The 13,875-nt window shown below is 35.9% G+C and overlaps 1 protein-coding gene across 2 annotated transcripts in view; it reads right to left on the bottom strand.

The window, feature by feature from the left end:
• Positions 1 to 13,875, bottom strand: part of CCDC178 (coiled-coil domain containing 178) — a 506,700-nt gene that overhangs the window by 432,370 nt on the left and 60,455 nt on the right. For both annotated transcript variants that reach the window (XM_012506252.2, XM_030810102.1), the window contains exon 6: positions 3,095 to 3,234. In XM_012506252.2, the coding sequence (XP_012361706.1) occupies positions 3,095 to 3,234 (140 nt within the window). The remainder of the gene's footprint in view (positions 1 to 3,094; positions 3,235 to 13,875) is intronic.

Below are 13,875 nucleotides of genomic sequence, written 5' to 3'. Positions count from 1 at the left end.
TCCTCTCAAAGTTAGTCAGTTGACAACTTTACTGGGTAAAATGTTAAGTGGCAAAAATGTTGAGAAGAAATATCCCTTTTCTGCATTTCCCTCAGGCATTCTGGAGGAAAAATGCACCCAGCACACATTCATATTTAGTATTTTCTGCAGGCACTTATTCATTTTAAATATTTTAAAAATGTTCTCTATTTGTAATTTTTGTGGGTACATAGTAGGTGTATATATTTATGGGGAACGTGTGATGTTTTGATCCAGGCATGCAATGTGAAATAAGCAGTCACAGAAAGACAAGCATCATGTGTTCTCACTTTATTGTGGGATCTAAAAATCAAAACAATTGAACTCATGAGTATAGAGAATAACGGAGGATTGCCATTTTAAATATTTCTTACACACATAACTCATTTTATGTGACGTGAGGATTTATGCTTAGGTTAATTCTGAATTATGATCTTTATTTATTTGGAAATATTAGATGCTATTAGCTTTGATTTCAAAATATCAGAAGCTATCTTTTAAAAAGTTCTTTCCAGTTGTGCTTGCTTAATTTTATTTTTGAGGAAATTTAAGTTCCTATGCCAATGTAAGGTTGTCTAACATTACCAACATTTTTTGGTAATATTATCACTTTTTCCATGTGATAATGGGAAGATTTTTTTTCTTATTGTGATAGGTTAGTCAGAAAAACTTTTTTCATCTTTCAAAAAGATAGCTGGCCACCAGTTCATTCTTAAAATATTAGTTCAAATACTGCATAGATTTGAACTAAATATCTAATGGATAGTCCTCATAATTGCACCAAACATACTACTTATGTTCTATTTACCAGTTCAACACTAGCAAATCTAACTGCACAGTCAATAAAAAAAAAAATAAGATAATTTTTAAATATAGAAAATAGAAAATCTACAAAATAACCTTGAAAATTAACAGAAAGTTTGTCATTAGCATTTATTTCATAATGAATCTCCTTTCAGATAAAACTTATATTTATTTATAAACAAATTATCATTCTTGAAATTTTTGTCTAGAAGTACACTTACCTATCATTGTTATTGTGTGTTTCTTCTCAAAATGCCAACTAATATTCTCTGAAATAAGAATTAAGGTCTCTCCAAGGATATAAAACACAGGATGAATGGACTTTGGAGTCAGATGGAACTAAGCACAAATTCCAACGGTAGTGCTCACTACCTGTGTGATGTGTACATATAAGGTATTTGACTTTTCTATGCCCTAGAATTCTTACCTGTACAGTAGAATTTCTATAAAGAGCAAAACAATAGATATTTATTAAATGCCTAGAAAATAGGAGATGTTAGGTACATAAATCACCATTACTACATGGAGTGGATAGGTGCCTCAGATGTATGCAGAAACGAAAGGTTCTGTTTTAGCTCTTCATTTACTTTTTTATTCAACAGACAGTTATTGAGCACCTACTATTTATCTGGCACTGATCTAGGCCCCAGAAGACAACAGTAAAGAAGTCAGCCCTGGTGCTTCTCCTTTTTTGAGGTTTTTCAATATATTTACATGAGAATAGCTCTTTTTTCAGTTTTTTTAAAGATAAGATGTAAAATATCTTGGCTTATTTTGTTAACTATTTTATATAAGGTAATATTTTACCTGGCCTATTATCCATAGTATCTAACAGTTTATCAACTGTTCAGAGCACCAAGTTGGATTCAGGAAAGAATATGGGCTTTGAAAACAGACAGAGGGTGTTTGAATCCCAATTCTGCCTTGTGACCTTGAACAAGTTGCTGAATTGTTTTACATTACTATTTCCCTATCTATCAATTAGGTATAACAATAACCATTCAGTAGTAGTTTTGTGAGGTCTAAGAGCAATGATGTAGTAAAACATAATGTCTGACTTATATTAGTTTTTTAATCAATGATAGCTGTTATAATTATTTATTAAAATACCATTATACCATTTTAATAAGTGGTAGTTGTTATAATTATTTATTAAAATGCCTACGATTTTTATCAGTTTTAACAACATGGGTAATTGTTAATTGAAACTCATAGGAAGTATACAGCATATCATAGCAATAAGTATTAATTTATTCTCTTTATTTCCTTGCCATTGTCTTCAAAGCCCAGGACACCATCAGTCCTGTGACCTATAAAGCATTTCCTGAAGGGGTAATCTGATTTGGAGAAATATAGAAACAGCAAAGGTAACATAATGCTGATATAGAATGATATAAATAATATAGAAGTAACGATGACAAATATATATTGAGTCCATATCATTTGCTGGTACTTGTACTAATATAATATCATTATCTCTTCATTCCCATCTAAGGTCACTCTAAAGCCTGCAATCTTGAAGACTGCACTCTAATGATCTCTAACAAAAGAGGTGACATCCTAGACTGAGAATTGTGAGTGGCCCATCAGAATGTTTGCTGGGCCAGATCCAGTAACGGTGGAGAGAAAAAAAAAAATAGCACAGGTCTCTGGAAAATTGATCCCCCATTTGAGCAGTTTAATTCTGCATTAGTTGTTCAGAAATATAATCTTAATAAAAGGTATGAGAAGTGGTATTTTTTATCATTCTTAAATCATCCTTTGAAAATAATTGCCTTTCAAGATTGAACTCCCTTCAGATAAAGACAATCTTTTAACAGGTTTAAAAGACATAGAATCATTATATTCCTTTTCAATAGAACTATTAAGCATTTCTTTAGAATAAAATAACTCATTAAAAAGGGCACACTGTCCTTTTATACACCAATTTAATCATCTAATCAGTTTAGTGTCCCAAAAAGTATGTAAATACTACTTAATTTACTAGTCAAGTTGGCTTATGGAAATTACTACTTAGCATGATTGCCTCTGGATAAAGAACAAACAGGTAGGGAAAAAAACATCGATTTAATAAGGTCGTTTCACCCTTCTGGAGTGAGACTATCAAAAACATGTCTAGACTAGTAAATAATGCAACTGAGCAAAGATTTTTAAAAAGCATCCCAATTATCATTTAAAAAGTCCAAAGAGTTTCCTGGGTTTTGTAAGTAACCAACCCTTAGAGGGTCGATAAAGCTTACCAAAATATCAGCATTTTAAATTAGTTTCTTACCCTTTTCCAATGCTCCTGTATTTTGGACTCCACATCTTGGATGTGTGAAATCATTTTGTTGACACAAGGTGCTGGGATGTTTACTACGGCACAGCTGTGACGTCGACATGGGTAGCTAAAGTAAATGCCTTTACTCACCCCTAAAGAGACAAATGGAAGAAGTTCATTACTCGTTCTACACAAAGTAGTAAACCTTGATGTTCAGAATAAGCAAAAAAATTCTGCTTCATTAGTGCTAATACTCTTAGTTTCCTTAATAGAGAGGTTGATAAATCTGTCAGAAAATTATAGAACAAATCTTCAAAAAATGTACAAGCTAAAATAAAATAATCATTTATGATTTAATTCTGTAACAAATAAAAATGAACCTGAGAAGCCAAAATAAAACTTCAAGGAAAGTTAAAAAACATAGCATGGTGAACTAAACATTGGAAAAAATGAAGGAAGAAAAGGCAGAAAAAACAGCTGACCCATGTGTTACTAAACAGATTCTGAATCTCTTAACTTTGAAATATATTTTAAATATTCCCTTCAAAGAGATGCTCTCTTTCAATGTAAATAATATCCAACTACTCATGCATCGAAGTTCTTCCTTAAATCCAGCATGAGTTTCTCTTGCTGAAAAAAATAAAAGCAGGTCTCCTTCATGCTCATAATAACCTCATTTTCTACCTTCCATTTCTGAAAATTGGAGTCTCATGCGAAGAGTGATTGATGTTCTCACTATAGTATTCAAGCTGTACTCATCATAAAATCCACTCAGTCTGATGTGCCTCAGTGATTCTAATCCTGGCATGTCCCAAATCGACTGAAGGTTGCAGAAGCACAGCAAAGTTGTCCATGAAACTCCACCAAAGTGCTTACTTGCAGTCCTTTTGACTCTAAGGACTCTATTGGGCTGGATTACAGTTGCAATCACTGATCTTAAATGGGAGACACAAAATATGCTCAGCGCCTCAGTGAGAACAGTGTGATGTCCTCATTTCAGTTGACCTTGAGGGAACAGAGAAATAATCCTGTTGTGTTTTGTTTCAATGCCAACCCACAGAGATGGTAAATATTTTTGGTATCTTCGTTTAAACTGCAATCTTTTAAATATCTTTTAAATGAAGCCTTATAATATCTTCCTCTAGAAACACAATCTCTTATAAAAATGGCATGTTTCATTTATAAAAAAAGGTGTTCAGTCTATTCTACAATGTTCAACTCTCTCATATATGTGTGTGTGTATATATAAGACATATATACACACACACATATGTATATAACAGTGACCTTTTTATGAGCACTAAAAATATGTGCCAGACATAAAGCTAAGCTAAAAATTTTTGATGCCACATTTTTTAATCCCCACAACAATCTTATAAAATGGGATTATTATCTTGATTTCGTAGATGAGGAAATCAAGGCATAGATAAATTATATAACTTGTCTAAGTCTATGGAACAGGTAGGTAGGAGAACTAACTGAGACTTGCACTAAATCTCCCTGGTTATGGAGTATAAGCTGTGAAGGCTGTTTTTATATTTTAAAAATATGGCAAAATAAAGAGAAACAGTACTAAAAATATATTTCAGGGCATCCCAAATGTTTTGCTTGTTTTTAAATTTTGGATGCTCCTTCATAATATCAGTGCTGGTATCCTATGTCTTTTAGTTTGCTTTGACCATACTCTGAACACATATACTTGCTATAACTATTTTTTATGTGTTACATTCCATCTTTCCTCTTTAGTTCATAAACATACGTACACACACACACACACGCGCGCGCGCACACACACACACACACACATATATATGCAATAGTCAAAAGACCAAAAGAACAATCTAGTAAAAATTATATATTGATCTCCTATCCAAGTATCTTGATAAGGGCATGTTGGCCTTCCCTTTAGAAATAAGAAGGTTTTGATACGCATTTAACAAACAAGCAGTCACTGTTACAGTCAAAACATTTGTTTGCTTCATTAAATGTGGCGAAAACAAGAATAGTAATGATTCCTTTTATATTTTTCTTGACTGTGCCACTCTCAACCTATTCTGTGAATACTAATTAATTTCCATAGCACTCCTATGGTTTAGGTTGAATATGTAACATATGGTAAAGTAATGGGAATGACATACTATGAACTTAAATTTGCACTAAAATCTGTAAAAGACATGACATCCTAAGTAGCACAGGATTGAACCAAAATTCAGTAGTTCATATTACTCTTTTATTTCGTTGCAAGCATGGCATAAGTTAAAATTTCCAATTTTTAAGAATTTTACTCAGTTTAGGGTGACAGCATGATATAATCAAAAGACAGCTGAACTGGGTGTCTGTATTTTCTTGACTGAACTAACTAGCTGCACATCTTTAGCTAAAATGATTCAGTCTTTAGGTCTCAGATTTCTTACTTAATAAATTAATGTATTGGTAGGATGTTATATAAGATATTTTTCACCTAAAATTCCAAACATAAATCGAGGGAGCTCCTCCTGGTGAAGCCTGTGCACAAATGGTCAGTGTGAGTATATAAAGAATTAAGCTCGGCAAGACTTTCATCCTCTCTAAACATGCCCCTGACTCCAACTTCCTTGCCCAGAATTAATGCATAAAAGACAAGATCCTCCTGGCTCCAAGCCAGAGTTGAGGTTTGCTGAGACTCTGCAACATGAAACTTCCATTTGAGAAAAAATATCAACCAGCTGTTTGTGTGGGCAAATGAAATAGAAAGACTATGTTTATAAACTGTCGACTCTTACTGCTAAATGAATTTGATCCTTACATAATTTATTCACCCAGCTCCAATAATTCAACATTTTATCACAAGAATCCTTCCTTTTCTTCTGCTTTGTATATGTGCTTCCTTTATGTACGTTACCCCAATTATTCTATCATCCCTTTATCTCAACTCAGAACAGTTAGGAAAAACTCTGCTGAACACATATTTCCTTTTCACATTGTTATCCCTTTTAACGTCTTGATTTTCTTTCCAAAATGTAACATAAGTCAGTGTTCTTGAGGTTAAAAATAATTTGTCCTCTATGCAAAGACTCTTTCACGATGAACATAAAGCATCTTTAATCTTTTACAGAAAACAAAGATCTCTTTAGCTTTTGTTATACATGAGAAAAATAAAAACACCTTTCACTGACGTTAGTTATCACATTTTCATTGGACCTTAAACTATTGGAAACATTTATCACTAAATATCTAGAATAATACACATGGACTCTCAGAGTCGGGAGTGGCTAAAAACTGCTTCTACTCTAACCTTAGTCAATGTGCAATGCCCCTGTTCAGTGTTCACTTACTGCCATTTTCTGCTCTTCAAAATCTGCAACTTCAATACATTTTTTTTTACTTGCCTTGTATACTCACAGGTCTCCCCACTACCTTGCCTGACCACTTCCTATAGCTATTATTCTATATCAAACTTTGCTTTGACTAGCAATTTTTTGAATGAACTGTTTATACTGGCAGCCTCAATATCTTCATCTGATCTCTTCTTGAAATTACAATTTGTATACAAATATTAAGATCCATCTTACAAGGTTCCTTGCCTGTGAGGAATACTCAGCTCTTTCAGACATTTGAGTGCACCTATAGCACTTTTAATTTCTCTTTATAAGAATGGATCACATTGCACTCTGCTGTTATCACATTTATGTTTTCCTATCTATCTTCCCCATGAAGTTCTTTCCAGAGAGCAACTATATTAAGTGCCTTAAATAATTATTGAATAAATGAATAAACAAATCCTCTATCATTTTTTAGACTTTTTACCTGGCTGTAATCTGATTTTTGTTCTCTCCATGAAAAATTCATTCTTATATCCCACTAAGCAGTATATCAACTACCATCCATGAAGGAGTAACTGATATGGAATTAGTTCTCCAGTTATAAGCAACTCTAAATCTGGATTTTAAAATATGAGACAACTGATTTCGGACTTCGAAAAATGGGCAGATCAAGATTTTTATTTCTGAGAAAAGGGAAATTGATAAGGTGGAGTCCCACAATCACCAAGCTCTCTGCCAAGGGACAGTTTCCCAACTGCAATAAAGAGATCTGGGAGCAAAACAGACCACAGTAATCCCATTGAGTTGAAAAGTAAATATGAGTTTCATGGACAGTGGAAACATCTAGAAGAGGGCAGGAACTCAAGAAGACAGAGCAATGCAGAGGAGAGTCTCAGAAACCCACGTGGGAGGCCCCTCTGACATATGGCATAGAATCCCTGACCAATAACTTCTACCCAGAATGTGCAGAGAAAATTCACAACTTGATATTCAGAAAATAAGCATAAGACTTGGACTCTTCACAAAAGACAATATACAAATGACTAATGCAATGTGAAAAGATGCTTAACGTCATTAGTCACAGTCATCAAGAAAATGCAAATTTAACTAACAGTTCAATACAACTTCACACACACACTATAATGCCTAAAATTATAAAGGTTGGCAATGCCCAGTATCAGAGAGGATATAGAACAACTGGAATTTATACATTGCTAGTGGAAATGTAAAATTGTTTAAACACTTTGGAAAACAATTTGGCAATTTCTTATAAAAGTTAAACTTAACATATTACTCAGCATTCCTCTTCTTTATATTTCCCCATGACAAATAAAAATATGTCCACAAAAAGAATTGTAGGTGAATGTTCATAATAGCTTTCTTGATGATAGTCAAAAATTGAAAAAATCTCAAATTTCCATTAAAGGCTAAATAAATTGTGCAATATTATACAAGGGAACGGTATTGAACAATAAAAATGAACAAACTACTAATATATGCAACAGCATGGATGAATATTACAGATATTTTCCTGAGTCTGAAAAGTTGGACACAAAGCAGTACCAGTGGCATAATTTCATTTATTTGAAATGTTAGAATGGTAAAACTAAAATCATACTGGAGATGTGGGAGTGAGTTAAAGTAATCTGGTCTGTAGAGGGGGCATGAATGAACTTTCTGGAAAGATGGAAATTTCTATACAGTGAGGTAGTGGTTAAATGGATGTGTGTATTTGTCAAAAGTCATTCACTTGTACACTGTAAACGAGTGGATTGTATTGCATTTAAATTGTACTTCCATATATCTGTTTTATAAAAAAGACCACTAAACATATCCTAGTGACAGAACTCAATAACCTTGTATCATTCTCCTACTTTAACTTTTTATACTAAAAAACATTGTAGACAGCCCTTCCTTGAAATGTTCTTTTAATAACTTTCTCTAGCTTCCTGTTCATCTATTTTTTCTCATATTCCTTAAACATGACTATTTGATAAGAAATAATCTTTTCCTCTACACTTTCTCCTTTGATCATCTCCTTTAAGTGCTTAACTCTCAACTAAACAGCTTTAGACTTAACCTTGCTCTGAGCTCCTTGCCAAATGTACAAGTTTCCCAAATCTATCCTTCCTAGACTCCCATCCTGGAATTGAGGATAAGGAAGGGAGGTCTGGGCCTGCAGAATCCTATGCAGAATGGGAGAAGCATGATAGATAAAACTAAAATGTACCCATTGAGAAGTTGATATACCACAAACAAGGAAATACATTCACAACAGTAAATTAAAATGCCAAAGCAGAAAGGCTACAGAAGAAAAGGGACACATTTGCATGATCAGACATAGAACTGGAAGGGATAAAGGAGGCATCCACGGAGCTTCAAGATGGAAGGGATCTGATACAGTACAAGCAGTGAAAATGATGCCTGGTACAGAGGATCCTCAGAAATGATTTGCAAAGTAAAAGAACTGTTATTAGTGGAAGGTATTCAAGTTACTGGTGGCAAATCTATACTGGTCTGCAGCAACTTCAATTCTTGCCTCCTCAGACAAAATAATTTGACTGAGAAGCACAAGGCAGAAGGACAGACCAAGGCAAGTTTCAGAACAGGAGTGAAAGTTTTATTAAAAAGCTTTAGGACAGCAAGGAAAGGAAGGAAAGAAAAGAAGAAAAGTACAACTTGGATAAAGGCCAAGTGGGTGACTTGAGAAACCAAATGCGTAGCTTGACTTAAGGACTTGGGTTTTTATACGTTGGCATACTTCCAAGATACTCCATTACTTCTCCCCACTCCTGAGATTTTATCGGGAAGCTGCTGATGAGTTTAAGGTGTTTTCTATTAGGAGACTGCCTTTCTGGCTGTGAGCAGTTATTCAGATAAACAGTTAACAACTGCTTGACCATCACCTGATGGTCACCCAACACTCCTGGTGTGTTGGGGGAGGGGCGGGGAGGGCGTGGGCAGGAGGGGAGAGCCCTCTTTTGCTCTGCTCATACCTGAGAGGCTACCTACTGTAACAGAATGATAAGAAAGTAAAGATGTTCCAAAATAAAACTTTTAATTAGCCTTCCCTCTGTCCCCAATCTGTTTGGATTCTTTTTTTCTTTTTTATAATTTTGGCTTTCATTTTAGATTCAGGGAATGCATATGTAGGTTTGTTACATGGGTATATGGTGTGATGCTGAGGTTTGGGGTATGATTGCTTCTGTCACCCAGGTATTGAGCATAGTACATAATGGTTAGTTTTTTAACCTTTGGCCCCCTCCCTCTCTCCTCCCTATAGTAATCCCCAGTGTCTATTGATGCCATCTTTATGTCCATGAGTACCTATTGTTTAGCTCCCACTTATAAGTGAGAACATGAAATATTTGGTTTTCTGTTCCTGTCCTAACCCATTTAGGATAATGGCTTCCAGTTGCAAGCATGTTGCTGCAGATAACTTGATTTCATTCTTTTTTATGGTAGTATAGTATTTCATGGTGTATATGTATCATATTTTCTTTATCCAATCCACCATTGATGGACACCTAGATTGATTCTATGTCTTTGCTATTGCGAATAATGCTGTGATGAACAAATGAGTGCATTGTCTTTTTGGTAGAAAGATTTATTTTCTTTTGGATACATATCCAGTAACAGGATTGCTGGGTTGAATGCTAGTTCAGCTCTTAGTTATTTGACAAATCTCCAAACTGCTTTCCATAGTGGCTAAACTAATTTACATTCCCACCAACAGTGTATAACAATTTTCTTTTCTCTGCAGAGTTGCCAGCATCTGTTGTTTTTGGCTTTTTAGCAATAGCCATTCTGACTGGTATGAGATGCTATCTCATTGTGGTTTTTTCATTTGCATTTCTCTAATGATTAGTGATGTTGAACATTTTTTCACATGCTTGTTGGCCATGTGTACGTTTTCTTTTGAAAAGTGTTTGTCTTTTGCCCACTTCTTAAAGGGGTTGTTTTATGCTTGTAAATTTTTTTAAGTTCCTTATAGATTCTGGATATTAGGCTTTTGTCAGATGCATAGTTTGTGAATATTTTCTCCCATTCTGTAGGTTGTCTATTTACTCTGTTGATAGTTTCTTTTGCTGTCCAAAAGACTTTTAGTTTAATTAAATCCCACTTGTCAATGTTTTGTTTTGTTGTAATTGCTTTTCAGGACTTCGTCACAAATTCTTTCCCAAGACTGATATCCAGAATGGTGTTTCCTAGGTCCTCTTTTAGGATTCTTATAGTTTGATGTCTTATATTTAAATAGCTAGTCTATTTTAAGTTAATTTTTGTATATGCTGAAAGGAAGAGGCCCAATTTCAATCTTCTGCCTATGGCTGGCTATCTCAGCACAATTTACTGTACAGGGAATCCTTTCCCCATTGCTTATGTTTGTTGACTTTGACAAAAATGAGATGGATGCAGTTGTGAGGTTTTACTTCTAGGTTCTCCATTCTGTTTTATTGATCTATACATCCATTTTTGTACCAGGACCATGCTGTTTTAGTTACTGTAGCCATGTAGTATAAAGACAGGTACAATGATGCCTCCAGCTTTGTTCTTTTTGGTTAGAATTGCTTAGACTGTTTCAGTTCTTCTTTGGTTCTGTATGAATTTTAAACATTTTTTGTTGCTAGTTCTGTAAAAAATGACATTGGTAACTTTATAGAAATAGCATTGAATATGTAGATTGCTTTGAGCCATATGGCCATTTAATCGACATTGATTCTTTCATCCATGGGCATGGAATATTTTCCCTTTTGTCTGTGTCATCTATGATTTCTTTCAGCAGTGTTTTATAGTTCTCCCTGTAGAGATCTTTCACCTCCTGGTTAGAGGCATTCTTAGATATTTTATTTTGTGACTACTGGAAATGGAACTGCATTCTTGATTTGGCTTTCAGCGTGAACATTCTTGGTATATAGAATTGCTGCTGAATTTTGTACATTAATTTTGTACTATGAAACTTTACTGCTTATGAGTTCTAGAAGCCTTTTGGTACGGTCTTTAGGGTTTTCTAGGTATACAATCATATTGTCAGCAAAGGGACAGTGGCTTCTTTTTGACATCTTCCTGTTTGGATGCCTTTTATTTCTTTCTCTCACCTGATTGCTATGGCAAGGACTTCCAATACTATGTTGAATAGGAGTAGTCAGAATGGGCATGCTCATCTTCTTCCAGTTCTAAATGGGAATGCTTCCAGTTTTGCTCATTCAGTATGATGCTGGCTGTGGGTCTATCATAGATGGCTTTATTATTTTGAGGTATATTCATTTTATGTCTAGTTTCTTGAACATTTTTATCATGAAGTGATGTTGGATTTTATCAAAAGCTTTTTCCACATCTATTGAGATGATCATAATGTTTTTGTTTTTAATTCATGTGGTGAATTGCTTTATTGATTTGCATGTGTTGAACCAAACTTGCATCCCAGGAATAAAGCCTTACTTGATCATGGTGAATTAACTTTTTGATGTGCTGCTGGATTCAGTTTGCTAGTATTTTGTTGAGGATTTTAGTATTTATGTTCATCAAGGATATTGGCCTGTTGTTTTCTTTTTTCATTGTGTCTTTGCAAGGTTTTGGTATCAGGGTGATGTTGGCTTTGTAGAATTAGTTTGGGAGGAGTCTTTCCACTTTGATATTTTGTAATAGTTTCAGTAGGATTAGTTTCTTCTCATCTGGAGATGCTGGCAACTCTAAATTTTGTAAATATTTTCATGCAGGTAGGATTTTTTCTTTTTATTTCTTTGCTATCTATCTATCTATCTATCTAGATATCTATCTATCTAGATCGATATATATAGATCTAGATATCTATCTATCTATCTAGATATATATAGATCTAGATATCTATCTCTCTGTCTGTCTGTCTGTCTATCTAGATAGATAGATATAGATCTAGATAGATAGATAGATAGATAGATAGATAGATAGATAGATAGATATCTTTCCATTTCCCTAATCCCCTCCCTAGGAGTGTGATTGTAGAGAATGGTGTGTAAGGTCTGTTGGTTTTGGTTCTATAGTGCTATGCACCTCTGTCGGCAGGTTTTCTATTAGGCTGTGCAATTCAACCTACAAACCAATAGATGCCACTTATGGGTAGCAGCCAGCTGTGGCCAACGTTGCTGGGTATACACTTGATTCTTGTTTACTGGAAGAAGCTCTTTGTTGCTTTATGCAATAGGATGATTCCTGGAGTATACAGGCTGAGTTCCCTCTAGACGGGCAGGACACTCTGGCAGGTCCACCTATAGGTCCCCCAGTGGCCAGAATAAGTACTAGAACTTAGGGAGAATCCAGTAGGCAGCCTCTAGGTACCCAGAGGTGTGCCTAGACATGGAGCAGGAAACATCCTCCTTCCTAAGTTCTCTGCAAGGTGATGGAGGGTGGCTTAAACTCCAACTCTAGGTGATTGGGTGTTCCAGATGTCTGAAGATCTGCCTTTGCATGGAGCAAAGTGAACCCCCAAACAACAAGATCTCTGCACAAGAAAGGTAGGGTGGATCAGGCTGCTGTTCCAGGTGAGTGGGTGCTCCAAATGCCCGGAGATCTGCCTATGTGCAGAGTAATGAGAGCCCTACTGCACCATGATCTATGCATGGGAAGGGTAGTACAACTCAGGCTGCTAATCCAGGTGAGGGTGTATTTTGAATGCCTGGAGAACTGGCTGGGTGTGGAGCAGAGAGGGCCCCACTGTACCACAATGTATATCTATAAAGAGAAGGCTAGCTTAGGCTGCTGGTCCAGGAAAGTGGGTACTCTGAATGACTGGATTTCTATCTGGGGGTGGAGTGCAGAGGGTCCTGCTGCACCACAGTCTCAGGAGAGCAGGATGAGGCACCCAGCATAGATAGATGCAACCAGTTCCAGGTTGCCAAGCTGATCCTGATTGCAAGTCTCATCATCCAGGAGAAGCTGGACTGTGGTAGCTCTGCTTCTGCCCCCTGCCTGTGATGAGGGAGAACACAATTCCAACACCTACTAATTAAGCACTTTCCACATTTCTGGCTGTAGAGGCACATATCCTGCTCCAGAGAAAGCAAAGCAGTACTCCAATTTCTGGTCTGAGACTAACGTGCCTGTGCAGACACGTTGCTGGGTCACCAAAGAATGGCTGAGTTTGTGTGCACCCAGGTTAAAAATGGCCTCCTGCTCTCAGTGCCAGGTCTAAGAAAGTGTCTGCAGCTTTTCCCAGTGTCTTTCCCTCACAGCGTCTCTATGCCTCTTTCCAAGTTAGCTCCAGGGCTTGGGGGAAACAAAGTGTGTTCCTTCAGCCTGGGTTGCTCAGATCCCTAGTGGAGAGGTAAATCACAGAGGGAGCCTTTCTGACTCTCCTGTGTACTGGAGTTTCACTCACTTTTAACACCCAGATGCCGTCACGGAGGCTGTTAGCCTGCATTCTCCTCCCTGGGAATTGGAATGTCCTTCACATTCTGGTGGATTCTCATATTCCTTCTTGAATTAATGCTCATACAGTTGATCTTTATGCACTAT

The sequence above is a fragment of the Nomascus leucogenys genome, chromosome 4 (assembly GCF_006542625.1).
Source record: "Nomascus leucogenys isolate Asia chromosome 4, Asia_NLE_v1, whole genome shotgun sequence".
Taxonomy (NCBI): domain Eukaryota; kingdom Metazoa; phylum Chordata; class Mammalia; order Primates; family Hylobatidae; genus Nomascus; species Nomascus leucogenys.
This window is presented reverse-complemented; position numbering and strand designations above follow the sequence as displayed.